The sequence below is a fragment of the Typopeltis vanoorti genome, chromosome 3 (assembly GCF_054136105.1).
Source record: "Typopeltis vanoorti isolate ZY-2024b chromosome 3, IOZ_Tvanoo_1.0, whole genome shotgun sequence".
Lineage (NCBI taxonomy): Eukaryota > Metazoa > Arthropoda > Arachnida > Uropygi > Thelyphonidae > Typopeltis > Typopeltis vanoorti.
Genome location: NC_143551.1, coordinates 127,795,530 through 127,814,544, shown reverse-complemented (window position 1 = coordinate 127,814,544; position 19,015 = coordinate 127,795,530). Strand labels below are relative to the sequence as shown.

Genomic DNA, 19,015 nt, shown 5'->3' with positions numbered 1-19,015 from the left:
GCTAAATCCATCCTTTTACGTATGGAAGAACACCGTAGAGATATTTCCAACAACAGGACTAGAGTCAGCGCTCTCTCTAGCCGCGTTCTTTTTTCTGTTAATTCAGATGAAGGCCGCCAACACATTGTGGACTGGACACAAACTTCTAATATCCATGTATGCTATGATGAACTTGAAAGAAAGATTGTCGAATCTAGAGAAATTACCTTAACTCAAGCTCGCATTACTGTTTTCAAAATGTAGTACTGTCTTTTGTGCTAGTACTGTTAATGCAATTTTTAAGTCTCTGTTATATTTTGTATATATCTTTGATTGTGATACCTGAAGAAGTTGATCCATTCAACGAGACTAGTAAACTAGTAGTATCTTTTTAAATAAACCATGCCACCTCTTTATCTCTCGGTATCAGTCATTTAAAGTAATTAATAATATTTTCTAATATATATACACATCCCCCCTCAGGGGGATGAATGAAAATTTTTCTTAGAACCCCAAAGCATGCATTTTCGTGTCACTTGGATTGTGCTTTTTTGTGATTATAGTTTTCATGGATTGCTTTTGCTTTATCTTTATGTTATAAGATGCCTATGGAAAGTTTACTGATTACGCATAAGAAAGTCGGTCTTCAAAACAATGTGAGTTTTTTTTTACACTTTTTAGTAATAAAATTAGTCTATTAACCAGTGAAAAACTGATATCATCCACTGACAGTTAAAACTATGAAAGTTACCATGTCAACTGAAATATAATATTTGTGCTCCTTTTCTCTTTCTAGATTGACACTCAAAATATTCTAACTTGTATCCGAACTGTGCCGAATTCTTCCCCCTTCAATAGTGTTTACAAAAAATACTTCCGTGCAAAAAAAAGTATTTCGCTGTCTTTGTCAAAATGTTCTTATCTCAGTGTCCGCCCCTTAGTGTTTATCAACAAATACACCACAGATATTAAACATCAGCGTTGATTATCGGAAAAAAAAATCGTAGTTTAAGTAAATAAACAAGTGCTCGTACCCTATGAAGAGCAATAAAATTTTAATATTTTTGTAATCTTAATAGAGTAAGTATTCTTAATTAATTGCTTAACAATTTCGTAGTGATTATTTCTAACACACTTAAATTCTTTATACCGTTCTCCTAATACAGTAAATACATAAAATTCCTATAAGGTGCTACGATGTCTTTTAGAGTAGTAGTAGTAGTAGTAGTAGTAGTAGTAGTAGTAGTAGTAGTAGTAGTAGTAGTAATAATAATATACTGTCCAAATTTAACACAAATGGAAAACTGAAATATTGAACATCGACTAAATTTATTTCCAAAAAGAGTTACAACATAGTATTTATATAAGGCGTAACTAACATTCCACCATTTTATAATAAAATTAAAGTTAAGAGACATGAGCTTATTTGGCAATCAGAACCTGAGTATTGTATACTTTTTTCCCCCTAAAAAGTTACTTTATTTGTATATTTCTCTTGTAGCAGTCTATTTGCATTATTTGTTTACAATATTTTCTAATTACTATTCAGGTGATATTATAGAACAATATTAATTTCATTTGAGAAGAACACAGGTAGGAAAAAAACAGTTTTAGGATATGATATGCTTATTATTCCAGCATCCAGAGATAAGCAAGTTAGTGAGTGACTTGCGAAATCTCAGCACATTGATTGGATACAGATAATGAAGAGTTCTTTGCCTTCAATTATACACAATGTGAACTCTTGAAATACCTGAAAAATATGAGATAATGTTGAATTGCTTATTTTATAAATGTTTGTTATTAGATATCAAAACAAACAATATAGGGATAGAAAGAGGTGTGTATAATAGGCAAAGACTAACAGTTAAAATCAAATAATGCAAATTAATCACAAATTATTAAGAAATACCAGTGATTTATTACAATATTAGATTCCATAAATTATTAAATTGCAATCAAAGCTTGATGTTATTAGTTTTATTTGTTTTTGTTTACTTACTCTGTTAAGGTTTCTTATGCATCATATAAACACTCTTGAATTAAGTTTCTCTTTTCTTCTAAGAATTCTTCTGAAGCCTACAAGGATGAAAACAAATATTAATCCTTAAGACTATATCTGTTAAAAACACATAAAAGTACTCCTCGTATAACACAATTGCATCTTTTTTTATGTGGATTCTACCCACAAAAGGTTGTAAACCTATAGTATATTAATTACTTTCCTAATACAGCAAATAATACATAACAAATCTGCTAAGAGAATTTTTTTTTCAAAAATTTAGTTTTATATTTTTATTTAATTTTCACATAATCGGGAAGCCCTACTCTTCAGACCAAACATTGAATTTTTTTCAAGCCACTTCAAAGTTCCAATGAGCAGCAGTCTTACATTGGCCGATGAAATTCATCTTCCGCCTAAAGACAATCATACATATCCATGTCCAAGGTTGGATTCGAACCTGCAACCTATGGTTAGGAAAGAATAGTTGGCCGAGTCGTTAACCAGGAAATCTGATGCTTGACTAAGTCAGTAAAGCTGTGCTTATATATACTCAGTGCCGCCTTTTGGGGATGTTAAAGCACAACAGTGTCCAGAATGTGCAGTCAATGGTATCGTAATTATTTAATGAGGGCCTATGAAGGTTAAGGAACTGGGCAGTATACCAGACATCTTACAATGTGTCCAATGGGAGCTCCGTGGTCTGCAAAAACATCAAAAACACACAGTCTATTGGTTCTGCTGTTCTACATCCTGATTGATCTCCACTCCTTTCAGCTAAAGGGCAAAAAGATAGTCTGATTCGATGAATCTCAGTTCCAGTATCACGTCAACGGCATGACCATGATATGGTGATAACAATTAGAATCGATGAATCCATCAATTCATAAAGCAAGGCGACACTACAGGTTGATGATATTAATGGGACAATGTTGGGCGAATTTGTTTGGCACAAGTCAGATCCCCCAATAACGATAAAGTATGTGAATTTCACAAGCGTAGTTGAGCCTTGTGGCCGACCAAGTTAATTTCCTCAGTTGTTTATTGGTCTGGTAACGGTTACTTTCAGAAAAACAATGCGCCATTCATAAACTATAAACTGCTTCCAAGTGGTACCAGGAGATATGCCGTTTGGAAGCAACAAAGAATGAAATACCAGTGATATGTTGCAGCAAAGAATGAAGGTAAGGAATGCATAATAAATAAATTTAAGCGTCAAGGAAGTATGTACAGTGCTGGAAATAGACCGTGGTCTAGAGTAAACTGACTTCCATCGAGCTGTATCAAGAACCGCCATATATCAATCATCAAATAGTCGTGAGTCTGCAGCATAATTAAAGCATTCGAGATGAATGATTCGCTGACCTGTTTGGACGAGTGGTTAGCGTGTCCGCTCTCCAGCCAACAGGCCGTGGGTTCGAATCCCACCATAGGCATGAAAGTTTGTGATTGTGCTACAAAGTTTGTGTGGAAAGGGAACTGCGACCCTACCACTTATTCTAGCAGAAGACATCATTGCCAAAACCATGTGAGGAACGGCATTGACCATAGGGCGTCTACGGACGTCAAATGTGAAAAAAATTTATTTTATATTTATTAGATGAATGATGTCAAGATGGAAGAGTAATGGTTAAAAGAAACAGTCAGCAGATCACATAAATTGTTTCAAATATATAGTTGACGGGGAAAGAGATAGGAATACTCAAAAAGTGTTGTACGTTCCTCTCTCACACATCAGTTCAGGATATCTACAAGCATAAAGATTTAGTGCCAGAACTTCAAATGCTGGACTCTTCAGCCTCGGTTTCCTTGGAAGGGCTGCTAGGTAGAAGCCAAGCATCACCCAAGACAATTCTCGGATTCGGCAGAAGATCGTTGGAAATGTGAAATGGAATGAAAAATCACGATATACACTCTTCATATCAGACATTATTTTTTATTTACTTATTTATTTTTAGGAGAGAGAGAGAGAGAGAGAGAGAACATTAATGAGTTCGTAAGTGACTAGGTTATCATCGCCGGATTGAAAATTTTGTACAGATTAGTAATACTGTCAAATAAAAAACAAAACAAAAACGTGGTATTGTGAGTTCACCTGAAATATTAAATATAAATATAGCGCTTCAAGATGGTTTTATAACTAGTATCTTAAACACTAATGTATGCAACAATATTCAGTCCAGCGATGATAACACCTAGCAACTTACAAACACATTCCTGTCTTCTTTCTCTAAGAGAGAGAGAGAGAGAGAGAGAATAAAACGTTCATCTGCACCTGAATGCGTTCGATATCAGGACCTAACACAAAGAGTCAGGGGAATTAGATCGTAATGAAGGGAATGATCAAACTCTGCGTACAAGAGCAACTTAGATATGTAACTGTGTTAATGATACAAATGTACTTAATCATAGAGGTTATTATGATGAAAGATGACTGTGTGCTCTTCCGCTTCGGACTCTTAAGCATGTGCAAAGATGTCCACATAAATGAGGCATTAGTTACAAACAGAGATCCGAAATTTATCCAGTTGGGTCACGAAGGAAGAACCTCAGGGGTACGAGGAGGAGGAGGAGGAGGTACTAGAGCAGTTGCATAAACTGGACAAAAATTCTGCAAGGTCGGATGGGATATCAACGCGGATGCTAAAAATGTTTTCAGTTGAAATGAGAGACAGAACCGAATAAAAAGAAATTCCGCTAAATGAGGTATAACATTTTCCGAAACTGAAACTTTTGAGAATTACTAATTATTATTATTTTATTTTTTAATGTTGTTAACAAAGAATAAAATAACAAAGTATCACAAAATAGTAAATGCATATTATTATTATTACATGACATCTCTGAGCAGTGGCGCATTCAGAGGGAGGCCAATAGATCTTGCCCCCCCCCCCCAAAGAAAAAGGAAATAAACACACTTGAAAATTTTCAAAAAATCTTTTCCTAATTAAATTTTAAAAAAAAAATGTATGTTGTGTCGTGTCTTCTATTTCTATACTGCTTATGAATTAGCGCTCATTGCAGATGCTCAGATCAGAGGTCGTATGCGATGCGTAGTGTGTATTCTCCAATCGTCTACTCAATTCCTCCCCCCCAAGATTAAATCCTGAGTGCGCTACTCTCTCTAAGGAGTCCAAAAACTCATCGCGGGAGGGAACTCATCTCGCCGTCTCTCAAAATACTTAATTCTCCAATCAGAACACTGCTACCACCAACGCCATCTGCTGCCCACCACTACTAGTATTTTTTGTCTGTAAATTATGTGTGTTCTCATGGCCAATTTGTCTATATGTGTGATGAAAAAAAACTGTGCTTCCTGGAGAAACCTCCACACGCTCTCTCCGTATGAAATCGGCTAACTCACAACTCACCTTCAATTGAAAATACTCATATGAAGAATCTTCTCGTTACTACGAGAATCGAACTTAGGCCTTTCCCAGTCGAACGGCGCAATGTACCGTCGTTCTTTCAACTGCGCTATGGATGTTTTTTTTTTTTTTTTTAAAGAGACAAAGCTGCCGACAGCTGGTTTTAACAAGAACTAGGTGATGCAGCACTATTTTTGTGATTTGAAATATGAGCTTTCTGAAATGGAGACAAGGGTAATGTATTCCTTTTGGTGGCGGTTTGGAGGAGTTCATTGTAACCTGGAGGAAGTGAAATACGCCACACACACACACACTACGGAGGGGACGAAAAACCGAGACTTGTCAGACAACCTGTCTAGTGAAGGAGTATGAATGCAAATGTCGTCATTCACGAGATTTCTAAGCCAGTTCCTCCGAATTTTTCCACTGTAGCGTGTTCTATCGAGATGAGGTTGCACGGATTTCACTGACGCCTTCGCTATGTAGGGTAAGGAAGATCATTTCGAAACTCCCCAATTATCTGCTTTATGTAACCGAACTTCGTTAGAGCAAATGACCTTCGATATCATCGAAGGTCATACATGGGGTGTGCATGTAGGTTGTAATTATAATACTGCACTATTTACTGAAGTGTTAACAGCTTTTTTGTAGTTGGCTGTGCCGTTTTGGTCACCGTAGATCTCAGATTTTGATGGAGGGACTCATGCAAGAACCGCATGGAATTCGAACTTTGACCTGTACTGTGCTTACTGGAATCCCTCAAAACACTGCCAAACAGTCTATATCAATCTAGAATTAATTACTATCTTTCAATAATTAATTAGTTAATAAACAATTAATAATACTTTCATTAAAATCTTCAGGACTTACCGATCCATACATACAGTCCTCGAACTGAAAATAAAAAGAAATAGATACATTAATAGTAATTAAATATAATTTTATATGTATGTATATTTTATATTTAAAATTATTATTTTTTTGAAAGGTTCTGAGGATTGATAAACTCTTTACTGTTGTAATGATCGCATTTTAAAATCATTTGAAATGATTGAAAAATCTAACCACAAGGGTACCACGGAGAACAGTGAATTGGATGTAGACTTTGTTTATACAATTTGTTTTCTGAACCATGCCAATTTTAAACAACTTCGAACTCACTTTTAAGGTGGTAGAAAAGGGGAAAAAGGTGAGGAAACCTGGGTCTTCGCTTCTAAATAAACTTCATTGTATGGATTTCTTTCTCTTCGAAAATATAAATAAATCCGCTAAAGTCTTTTATTTCACTAAAGGGAGTAGTTCAATCTCCACAGGTAGCCAATCCGAGATAGCTGGCTCAAGAGTAATTATAATAGGCATCCGGTGAAGAGACGGTTAACAAGTGCCGCCATCTCATGGTCAAACTCTAACACAATATATTTATGGTCTGAAAGAGTGTGTTCTACCATTTTATTGAGATTACGAGTCGAAAAACTCAAGTTTCAGGGAGAAAAACACACTTATAGTGTCAAAGATCGACTAATTCGGGAAATGGTCGAAAAGAGAATTAGAAAGAGATCCTCTAATCAGCGAGTAGATTCCAAATGAAAATAGCTTTCTTCGGACAGCCTAAGGCTATGGACGCAATCGGTTTCACAGGGCTACACAAGCCTCTCTCGGAAAACTTACTTGAGTAAATACAATTTTTTAGGAAGAGGAGAACACACTATAACTATTTTTTAAAATAGCTACGTAGGCAAGTATTTCAAGTGTCATTTTTTTAAAATAAATCAATGGCAGATCCTAACTAGCATTGCATATATATCACACTTTGGGTATAGGCTATGCAAAAACCGTCGGATTCACATTTAAGAAATATATCAGAACGATACGCTTCAGGTTTAAATGTAGCTTTAAAACTGATATGTGTTTAAAACTGATTAAAATCTGATTCCACAAAGGGATGCAGATATTTTAAATGAAAACATTTCTCAAAGTGAACTGTTGATAGTCACCAAAAGTTAGATAGTTTGTCATGTACATGCTGAAATGACTTGTGTGTACATGCGATCATCCCTTTTTCATTGTAGTGATGATCAAAAAATGGCGATAACTCAATAGAAATGCCCAGTATATCTGATGTTTGAGTCAGTAATGTGATTCTAAAATTTCCTTAATTCTTTCTAGATTCTCCACTCGATAAATGTATCAATTATTAGTGTAATCAATTTAAAGAAATTGACAATGTTCAGAGAAACAATCTGTTGAGTAGAAAATAATGCATTTCCTTGTCATTTCGTGGTCTCAACCAAAGAGCCCCCAATTTTTTTTTCCTATTAAGTTTCAGAAAATTTAAGGTGTAAACATCATAACAAATGATGCTCTCTAAATAAAGTTACTCTGGAAATGTAGAAGTGCACATGATAAGAACTAAGTAAACACATGAAATATATGCCGAGATATCCACAGACTTCATATTGAATTTATTCACTCAAATTTAAAAGCATTTTAAATTTGAGCATTATAAAAGCATGTTATTTACAGAAATGCAATATATTCATTCATTTCACTTACGTTTTTATTTATTCCAGACTCGCAAGATAACTCCATTAATTCCTCATTTGGCAGTTCTTTTTCGTAAACTTTCAGCTTACATTCATCCCATAATGCTTTGATCTGTAATTTGATGAATTCAAAAGTTCAATAGGCAAATTCTATGAAATATTTACATAAACTATATAATCAGAAATTAAGATATTTTATAATAACTAAAAAGCAAACATTTATTTTACAAAGCAGTACATGAAGGTCTAATTTTTCTTAAATTTTATTTTATTTATTTATTTATTTTATTGGTTTATAGAAAAAAAAATGAAATACGATTTTGTGTTTATATTTGTTACTATTTCTTTGAGAAAATCTTTTTTTTTTCATTTAAATTTATTAAAAAGGGAAGTGTGGTCTACCTGAAGTTCAACCGCAAAGTATTATTTTTCATGTTTTATAAATTCCGTGAAAGAATGACCTTCTTGTACATCATTTTTTTAATCATCTTTTGAAAATCTGTTGATGAAGCACTTCGTTTTAATTTTGCATAGACTTTTTTTTTTTTTTTACTTTGGCTTGTGTTTTATTGTTGTCATAATCTCGTTTTCTAAAAGTGTTGTTACTTGTATTACAAAAAACAATCAAAAATTAGATTACGTTATAAATTTTCATTTTTTTATAATGTTGAAAAGAAAATTGATACAAATAAAAATGAAACGAATACACATTGGAAATAATCATTTGTTGTTACTGTTACCTATTTTCCCTTTCTCTTTCTAGGCTTATTCCATCAATTATTTAGTTCATGATATAAATGAGTAATTATTATTATTGCGTTTCAAACAAGTGCTAGTACGTTTTCTCAGGGGGCGTTGTTTTTGCTGAATTGCAAATTGCTCTCGGGAACTTTCAACAGCGTTAAATATTTGGAAAGAGGAAGCGATTTTAGTAAGTTTAATTTTTTTAGCTTTATACACTAAATTACTTTATATACGATTAGAAATTATAATAATAACTCCTCAGTGACATGAGGGAAATTTATGATAGCTATTAAAGTTCATCGAGTCTTGCTAATTGAAATCATTTTAATTAAAATTTAGCAAAATAACATTATGTCTGCACTACATATTGTCAAATATAGTTATTCCATTGATGATTACATGGTACAAGAAAGCTATCATTTCTATTCTTTTTCATTAATCAACGTAAATTGGTATTGAGCTGGTTTAAATAAATAAATAAATTTGTGTAAATCTCAATAAAACGCATTTTGGGGTAAAATATTAATAACTAATAACATCATCAGCCTTTAGTTTCTTTGGGGTGTGTGTGTGTGTGTGTGTGTGTGCGCGCGCGTGAGAGAGAATCTCATTACCACAGTCCGATTACTTTCGTTGGTAATCGACTGTCACTGCGATTAAAGCAACTAACGTCGTGTGACCAGGTTATTATGTCTCTAATTTATTACCTTGCGGAATTAAAAATCCGAAATTTCAAGGGGAGACATACTGCCACGTCTGGATAAGACAGCTAATTCACTCCTTACGCATCGCAATATTTGTTATTGCTATGTGTTAACCTCTAACTCGTCAGTTGGTTGAAAAGCCGTTATGAAAGTTTTTGCTTCCTAGAAGGAGTCGAACCAGATCTTCCCAGTAGAGCCGTACCTATGCACAGGCGCACGAGACTCTAGCTAGGGTCACCGAAAAATTAGGTCAATGTAAAGGGCACAAATAATGAGGGGGGCCCGATCGCCTCTGAAAAAGTGTAAGGTACGGCCCTGCTCTAAGGACAAATGTCTCCATCAAAACAGCCACTGCCGCAACGTCTTTACATCTGCGCAGTGGTGTAGCTAGAGCTTTTGCCGCCCGGGTTGATTCCTGAGTTTGTCGCCCCTCTCAAAACACACCAAAAATACTACAAAAAGTCAAAACAACGTATAGGAAAATAAATTAAAAACACTATGTTTATTTTCGAAGTAAAACTTTAATTTCAACATTCTAAAATGTTATTTTTCTTGGGTTTTCTGTTAGCAAAATCGTCGATGACATTGGTGAAGTCTATTTCATAATAATGTAGGTAATTCTTGATCTATTTTATTTAGAAAAACTCCTCTCATAACTAGCAACACCTGCACAATTGTGAGGAAAATGCGCAGTAGTATTACAATAATTGGAAATGAGTTCTCGAGACTGTATTTTAGAATTAACTGCAAAAGTTCAAAAAGGTTCAAAGTGTCCCCTGGGCATATCGTCCCCTTCGCTCCTCCCTAGCTACGCCTCTGCATCTGCGCGTCATAAGCTCTGTATTCATTCATATACTGAACTGAGTTCAAACTCTGTCCAGAACGCGAAGAACTTTCATAAAGGATTTTCAAGTGAAGTGAATTATGGAAAATATATCATTTCAAACTGATTTGCCATTAACGTAAAATTATGAAGACAAAAATAAAATAATAATACTAATAACGAATCTGCTAACGCATTTCATTCCCTATATGAAGTAGGGAGGCCGTTTTAGCCCTAATCTAACCGAGAGAATAGTTCACTAGTACAAAATACTACCACTAATTATAACTCATCCCATGCAGACAAGTAGCTCCATCTCGTGGTCTCTAATCCTAACACAGTATATTATTTATCTGAAATAGTGTGGGTTCTACAATCGATTTTTTTGAGTTTACGGAACGAAAATCCCGAGTTTCCATGCGAAAAAAAGTCGCCTGTTGTTTCCTGAGATCGACTACCTCGGGTATGGATCGAGGAAAGAATTAGAAAATTAGAAAAAGGAAATAATATTTTTATCAACCAGTCTTGAAATTAGGACTTCTTTAATAAACAAAAAAAGAAAAGAAAAAAAGTCTATTGCTCTACATGTTTCACCTACGGAGTATTTTTTAAAAATCTTCAGTTAATAATGAGTTTTATTAAACTTCGCTCCATTTATAGACTAATTATCCCACATATAAATAGTCAAAATATCTCGCAGGGAAAGAAATCTACACCATGGACAAGGTGCATCGTGCCATGTAACGAGTCACACGTTTGTAGCCGGAATGAGTTGCAGGAACATGCTGCTCGCAAATCAGTGCAACTACGTCTGGATGAAATGGCTGCGAGAAAGGAACTCGGAATTTGAAAGATACGCTGTGATTGGATTCCATGTTGCAGACCTATTTCTGCAAATTACTGACAACTTGGGCCATTCCTGGTTAACAATCAGTGATACAATACTGGGATGGAAGCTCAGGGAGTCAACTGCAAGTGCTACCCGCAGTGGATGACCCATCACAGTCACCGAACATGACCCTAGAGTGCTATGAAGAATAATATGTAAAAACTGCCATTCGTCGGTCGGCAAGCAGAATGCATAGTTCCGAGCATTGACTGGAAAACTCGAATCTCCATGAAAACATTCAGAATGGAGCTTCGCAACATGGGTTTCCATGGTAATACTACGATATGCAAGTTTCACATTAGCCGAACTAACATGCAGCGTCTTCTTCAGTGGTGCAAAGTGCTGGTACAGTGGAACGTTGTAGCTTGGAAACTTTGTTATGGAGAGATGAATTACGCTACACCTTCTATCGAGCAGATGGACAGTTGTGCGTGTGACAGATGCCCGGTGTAGCCACGGGGTTACACTGGGCATCCACCGGTGTAACGTATTGGTAGGTGGGGTGTGATGGTATGGTCCTGTTTTTCCTGGTTTATTTACGGACCTCTGTTTGTGATGCCACGAACATTGAATTCTGAGAGGTATCTAAACATTCTGGAGAAAACAATACTTCCTGCTTTGTGGCATTTCTACGGAATTGACCACTGTCTCTCTCAGCAAGACAATGCACTCTTTTAAAGCTGCTGTTGTAACTGCGTGGTTTGTGAGCCTGAACGTCATCACACTTGACTGTCCTCCACAGAGCCCTGATCTCAACTCTATTAAACATCTGTCTGACGAACTGAAGCGTCGGGTAAGGTCAAGCAGCGTCTGCCCCACAACATTCCAGGACCTCATTGCATGTATAGGAAGAATGGTCCAAAATTCCCACTGGTCGTTCTCGTACGCTTGTGGAAAGTATGCCCCCGTATTGTTGCATTCACCGCAGCGAAAGGAAGTCCTACCTCTTATTAATGTGGGCGTCATGGCAGTTCGGTACTCACACTATGGTTCCGTTGTCTTCTTTCCAAGCAGTGTATTAATAGAGATCTTATACACCAAATTTCACGAACTTTCTCAAAGCCAGTATTTTGTTTTATGTTTTTTAAAGCATGTTTTAGCTATTATGGCTCGTGACCAAAGAGACGTTTTCCACTCCTGTTTCTAAATAATACATATGAATATTTTTTTTTATTTGTAGAAATAAAATTCATACTTACTCCAGGGGATGCTTTATCTAACAAACATTTGATAAGCTTGTCCTTATCGTCTTCATCCAATGCTGGAAGAAAATTGGTTTTAATTAATATTTTAATTAATAAAAGAACGTGCATATTTTGTTATACTAACATGTGAATTGTTTATTAAAATCAGAAGCTGTTTTATTTTATCCTAAATAATCGTTTGAAGGAAACCATGTCAATGTGCAAACACATTGACAAGGACTATTCTGAGATTTCAAAACAGTCCTTGCTTTCACACTTGTGGTTGGCTCAGCCAATGGTTCAGGTGATGTGAATTGTTCATACTTCTAGAAATCATGCATTTCGCAAAGTAATCATTAGGAGGGATTAACTTTGTGATATCATCGTTGAAATGAACTCATTTTTGTAGCTCTAACCATGAATCAATAATATTTAGGAGGGTCGCTCTTCAATTTAGGTGTCACAAAAATATAACATATTATTTCCTCAGTTTACCAGGAAAAATATGAATTAGTCTAGTAATAAAAGCTTAACAGATTAGCCTAGTAATAACTGTTATAATCAGCACGTAATTACCAGCGTGCTGGGTATTTCATACACAAAGGAAAAAATACAAACAACTGCATGGGACATCGATTTCTACAAAGAACACTTAGCGAACTAAGCACTCAACACAACCGCACTCAAAAACAGTGATTCGGTTTTGCCACGTTGAAGATGTGTTGCTATTTGGTCTCATGGGCGAGACATATTAGATACATTTTAGTGCATTTCAATAGCAGACATCCTGAAATCCTTCACGATGGGAAAAGAATTAAGTACCTGTCTGCCCTTCCTAATTACACTAGTCCATGTGCCTTGCAAATGGTTCTTTTTTTTTTTTTTTTCTATTCATAGAAAACCTACATATACTGGAAAATATTTGCATTAATGACTACGCCGTCGTCCAGCCCACACACACACACACACACACACACACACACACACACACACACACACACACACACACACACACACACACACACACACACACACACACGCACGCGCGCACGCACACACACACACACACGCACACACACACACACACACACACACACACACACACGCACGCACGCGCACACACACACACACACGCACACACGCACACAATCTGTTCAACTGATATTACATTTACCACCGAACCAGCCTAGACTACCTTCGCCATACTTTTCAGCCAGTGGCTATAATTCTAAAAAAAAAAAAAAGCTAAGTGTTACCCCCCACTCTCGCCTTCCCTAATACATAAGACCCTACTATAAACTGTCACTATCGCATATATTCAGGCAATCTGGAACGATATCATGAGTACTGTAGCGAATATGAGTTATATAAAGATACTCAACTTCAGAGATTATCTACTTGAAAGTAGGTACTAAAAAATTAGTATCCCACACTAGACGATGAAAATCATCTACAATTTAAAGACATTCACAAAAATCCATGTCCCAGATTTTAATTTTCGACATATATCATATATTTTCTCTTCACTACGTCCCAAATATGCAAAATAAATAGTACCAACACATAAACGAGTTGTTTGTTGTTTTGTTGTTTGTCTAGAATTACGGCGAAAGCAACGAAGAATATGAAGCCAATGCATTTATGTCCATTAACTGCATGGATTCGCCAGCCAGTCCTCCTGTTTTTCGGAATGAAAATCCCTAGTTTCCTAGAAAGAATAACAATAATAATAAAAGCACTGCCACCTCCATAATGACAGAGGTGGCACTGCTTTTCTAACCCATCTTCAAGTGAAAAGGCCTAATGTAAGTTCTTCGTGTACTAAACAAGATTCCAGTCCAAGTCTTTCCCGAGACGCGTATTGTCGTGACTTAGTCTTGTATAGATAATCTACTCGCACTTTTCTGATAGTTGATATAAATATTAAACATAAAAGCCACACGACATAACCCAAATTTTCATAAATGCTTTATTATTATTATTATTATTATTATTTAAGTTGTATTATTTGAAATCTAAATATTAATTATATTCAATTTGTAATAATTATGAACTGAATTTAAAGAAGCAAATCTTAATGTTAAACTGAACATTAAACAGAAGTAGTCGAAAGAGAAACCAGACTTAATTGAGTTGATTAATTTTTAAGCCCTCTTGCTTCTCAGCTAATTATATTCCGATGAACATAGAAGCCACTTTTTAAGGTAGTCTTGCTAATTTAATACGAACTTGCCTCCTTTCCTTTGCTAAAACTCTTGAAAGTAGAGCAAGTTTCATTACATTTAAGTAAAAGGACTTAAATTCAGTTTAAGAAACAATTTAATCTGAAGTTCCAAAATACATTTATGATATTGCAGCTACTTACCACATAAAAGTTTAAGCTCTTTCTCAGTGAATGAAAGAACTGAACCCGCATAAACGGCTACCACCAATAATACAGCAATTTCTACTTTCATTTTGTTGCGCTTTCTTGATTTATCTGAATGCAATCGAAGGTACCTTTTTTTACAAAACCAGTCGATGTCTGAGTTGGGAATTTATATTAGATTGCAGAAGGAAAGAAAAAGAAGAAAACCACGTGATTGTGATATTAAGCAAAACAAAGGTGGGCATATTTGCGGTTCTATATATATCCAAAGAAGGTCAAATGTAAGTTGTAGAAATAAATTAGACTAAATGACTGCTCGTTTCCAGGAAAGATGGCTGAAAGAATTGTCAATTGCCGTCTTTAATGAAAAAACTGCCTTGCACAAATGATTATTACAACTAAAACGCCTGGCAATCTGATACGCTTTCTGACGTAAATTTTTATCTGAATACTGATTAGCTAATTATATATATTTAAACATGAACGGTTGTACTTTGGTAGTGTAGGAAACTCGAAGTAGCAACTTTCAACTGATCAACTTAAGTATTTAAAAAAATGTTCTTTTGGGTGTTTTTTAAAGAAGAAAGAACGCATTACAAGGTGACAAGTTCGAGGTTGCCAACTAACTCTGGTGATATCATATCATTAAAAGTAAGAAAAAATTTTCTAGAATGAAGTTGTTCAATTATCATTTCTTGATCACAAGAAATTAATTAGTAGGATGAAAAACAGGTGGATTCTCTCACTGTATAGAATTTAAAACTGGAACTTTTTTTTCAGCACAACAGGATTCTGTTACAAGGAAGCTAAAACATCAACTTGCCAAATTATTGCTTAATAATTTTAAAATAAAAACTATAGCTGAGAATTAGCAAAGAGTTTTATTTCGTCAAACGAAGATATGTGTAAAATGAATTTTAAAAGGGGCATAATAATAAAAAATGAAACAAACTAGAAATCCAGCTGTGCATGAAAAAAAAAGAGTCAAAATCTTGAGTTGTGCTACAGTATCCCTTGATATAATAGTATTTTTTATTTAATGCGCTATTTTGGTATATTGTGAATGTCATATGAATGTTATACGAGTACTTGTAATTCAAATGAACTATTGCTTTTGGGTTACATATATGATATCTTTATATAATTTTGAAACTGCAATCTTAATCTTAAAAAATTGACTATGAATTCAAAAATATTAGACAATGTGCGCCGAAGTGTCTTTTTTTATCACGATAAGCATGTGAAAAGATGAGAAGTGATATTGCGTATTATTGTTCAGGGTTTAGTTATTGCAAAGCCAAGACGATGCAATAGAAATGTGATAAAATAATACAAAATAAAACTAAAATGCAATAAATTATAAATTAATGATACCAAGAAATTATATACTTGGTTTAATCCAAGTGTAAGCAAACAAAGTTTGAGCCTGAGTATTTTCAGGACTGGGCCAACTCGTGGTAAAGGTGGTATGACTTAAGGTGGTATAAGGGTGACACCTTTTGGCAACTCGTATAAAAAAAATGACTTCTTCATTACTTCAACTTTGGTATCGCCTCTGGGTCTGGCTCCCACTGACGAGACCTCAATAAATGGCGAAACAGACTACGTATAATGCTATGCATTATAGGAAGGATCATCAATAAGTAATAAGACTATATTTATACAGAAAACAGACTACCTTTAATCGTCATCATTTACATGGTCTTTTTCGAAGTAACTACCGTGAGACTCGATGCATTTGTCCCAACGTTGCGTCCTCTTCTTAAACACATGTGAGAGTCCGTTTTTTGAGAGTTCTTTCAAAACCGCCTCTGCAGCTTTTACACATGCTTTGTTGCTTTCGAAATGGCGGCCTCTTAGTGGTTTCTTGAGCTGAGAAAACAGCCAGAAATCGCACGATGCGAGATCAGGACTGTATGGAGGATGCGGTAGGATATCTGTGTTGTTCTTCTGCAAAACGTTCACTACACAACCAGCAATATGTGGCCTTGCATTATCCTGGTGCAATAAGAAGCCATTCTTCAGCAATGGACGCTTCCTTTTGACGTGCTTGATGATAATCGCTGCTGTGTTGATCATTGTCTCTGTGATGGACGTTGACGGTCTTCCCTCACGTTCAAGATCTTCCACATTTTGCCTTCCTTCCTTAAAAGTTTTATGCCGGCGAAAAAAACTTACCCTCGACATTGCTTCATCGTGGAAAGCTTCGCGTATCATGTTAAAAGTATCCGATGCCGATTTTTGCAAACGCACACAAAATTTAATCGCATAACGCTGTTCCAAGGACGCTTCCATTTCGAAGACTGGTCGCGCCTCGTAGGCGCTCCGATGAGCACTTGCGTTTAGTCACGTGACACTCTGGCACATCAGCCCGTATACGCCATCTTTCAACCTCTTTTGTTAATACAGACAGCAACATTTCTTTATTCCACAGAAATTAATATTGTGATGAGTAGTTTCGCCACAGTAAAATTAGTCTTATTACTTATTGAACAGCCCACGTACATGTCAGCAAGGAGATGTGCTTTGCATTATGGGATACTAAGGCAAGTGATGTGAAGTCATACCACCTTTACTACGAGTTGCCCCAGTCCTGAAAATACTTCAGGCACAAACTTTGTTTGCTTACACTTGGATAAAAGATTAAACCAAGTATATAATTTCTTAGTATCTTTAATTGATAGTATAACCAAGTAAAAAACTTTCAACAATGCAATAAATTACTCATTTTCCTTTAATTTAACATTTCCCGGGTGCTCAAAGATGACTATTTTTTATTTTCGCCTTAACTAGAAATCAGCAACTGTTTGAAGCTACTGAAGCATCGCATTGTTTCTACATCGTTTTCTGAGAAAATACACTTGCTAGTACAGGATATATAAAATCTTCAATAATGATTTGATAATATCTCATCCATCAACTGAAGGCCAAAAACAAAAATCGAAATCTGTCACGCATTTCAGCAATCAGGAAAAGATTAAAATCATTCCTGTTTTCTTTGGTGAAGTGCCAACTAAACTATTTCGTAATCATTGCTTAAACTATAGAAGGAGCACTGTCTTACTTCTATTAATTAATATCAGGTCTAATGTTACATCGAAAATAACTTTTAAGGAGTGCTTTAATTTATATTTTCACATTGGGTTATAAATTCGTCGTAATTCTAAATGGAACACAGTATAAGCATTGGTTATATCTTTACTAAATCAAGTGAAGTATACGTTGTGTCAATGTGCGTGGATGGAAGTTAACCATAATAATCAATAAATTAATGTCTATTTATTGTTTGTTAAGAGCGAACCCATGGACGTGCACTTGACTCCTGTTCGGAAAACAGTATTCATTTTATAAGAACAAACCAAATTAAATACTAATTCCCACTTTTTTCTTACATATTAGATAGAATTAAGAAGAACTCTATCTTTTGTTGTTGCTGTTGTTATTCTTCACGTATTTTATTTTGTCTTTCATTTTCATTCAATTCTCTGCAAATCTTGGATAACTTCGTTTCCATTTTCTTTTGGAATCTAAACTTATGCCTTCACTTGTCTCCTTTGATTTTACTCTTTTCACGAATTCTACATTGGAAAATGTAGACAATATTCATGTTTTCTTCTTCGTCGTCTTTATATAAATAAAATTTTTGTTTCAAAGAAAATATCTAAGTCACTAACGCATTCTACAAAAGAAATGTCATAAAAAGCAAGTCTCACAATGAAAAAGGGAACTAGCAAATAATCAGCTACACGTAAAAGTTAAAAATAATCTCCAGTTTGGTCAACCGTTAAAAAAACACAAAATTGGATCTTGATGCACTTGTAACCAAAGCTTCACACACAATAGAGAAATTACCATCTGATAAGCAAGCACACACTCGAGGAAGACATCGTAATAAAAAAGTTACGAACAGTTTAAAGATAAGAGGAAATTATCTTTTATCGAATATGGAAACTATACATTCATGAATTCAGCTTTCTAATTTGTCGAAAATTATAAGTTTCAACCAGATATACGAGGAAGAATTTTTCTCGACAATAGCGCCGTGGCTTCTGCTTCAATAGTAACCGAATTTGCCTTGATATTTCTACACATCGTACGACTGGAAATATTGCCACGCAAATGACAGTTAAATGCTATGATTATAGAATGCTTAATATATAAATATTGTAATTACTTCCATCAATGGTGACGTTATCATAAATAACCTTGTTCAGAGCCGGTTTTAAGCTCGTACACACTTAACATAAAATCAAAATGTGTTCATATCATTTTTTTATGCTTTATAATGCGCAGTTTCTTCACTAAAGCTGCTAAAATTTAACATTTTTCATACAGAACTTTAGCAGACGCTAAAAGCATATCAACATTTACAGCAGTAATTAAATTATTATTTTAATAAACCTCAATGCAG

At 35.0% G+C, this 19,015-nt stretch overlaps 1 protein-coding gene across 1 annotated transcript; it reads right to left on the bottom strand.

The window, feature by feature from the left end:
- Nucleotides 1-1,284: 1,284 nt before the first annotated feature.
- Nucleotides 1,285-14,720, bottom strand: LOC150108550 (uncharacterized). Its single transcript, XM_090415979.1, has 6 exons — nt 14,602-14,720; nt 12,252-12,313; nt 7,903-8,004; nt 6,220-6,243; nt 1,982-2,058; nt 1,285-1,732 (listed from the first exon to the last, which is right to left on the bottom strand). Exons 1-5 carry the CDS (start codon nt 14,690-14,692, stop codon nt 1,996-1,998), a joined length of 342 nt encoding a protein of 113 aa, XP_090272105.1. The 5' UTR covers nt 14,693-14,720; the 3' UTR covers nt 1,285-1,732; nt 1,982-1,995.
- Between the last annotated feature and the right edge of the window lie 4,295 nt (nt 14,721-19,015).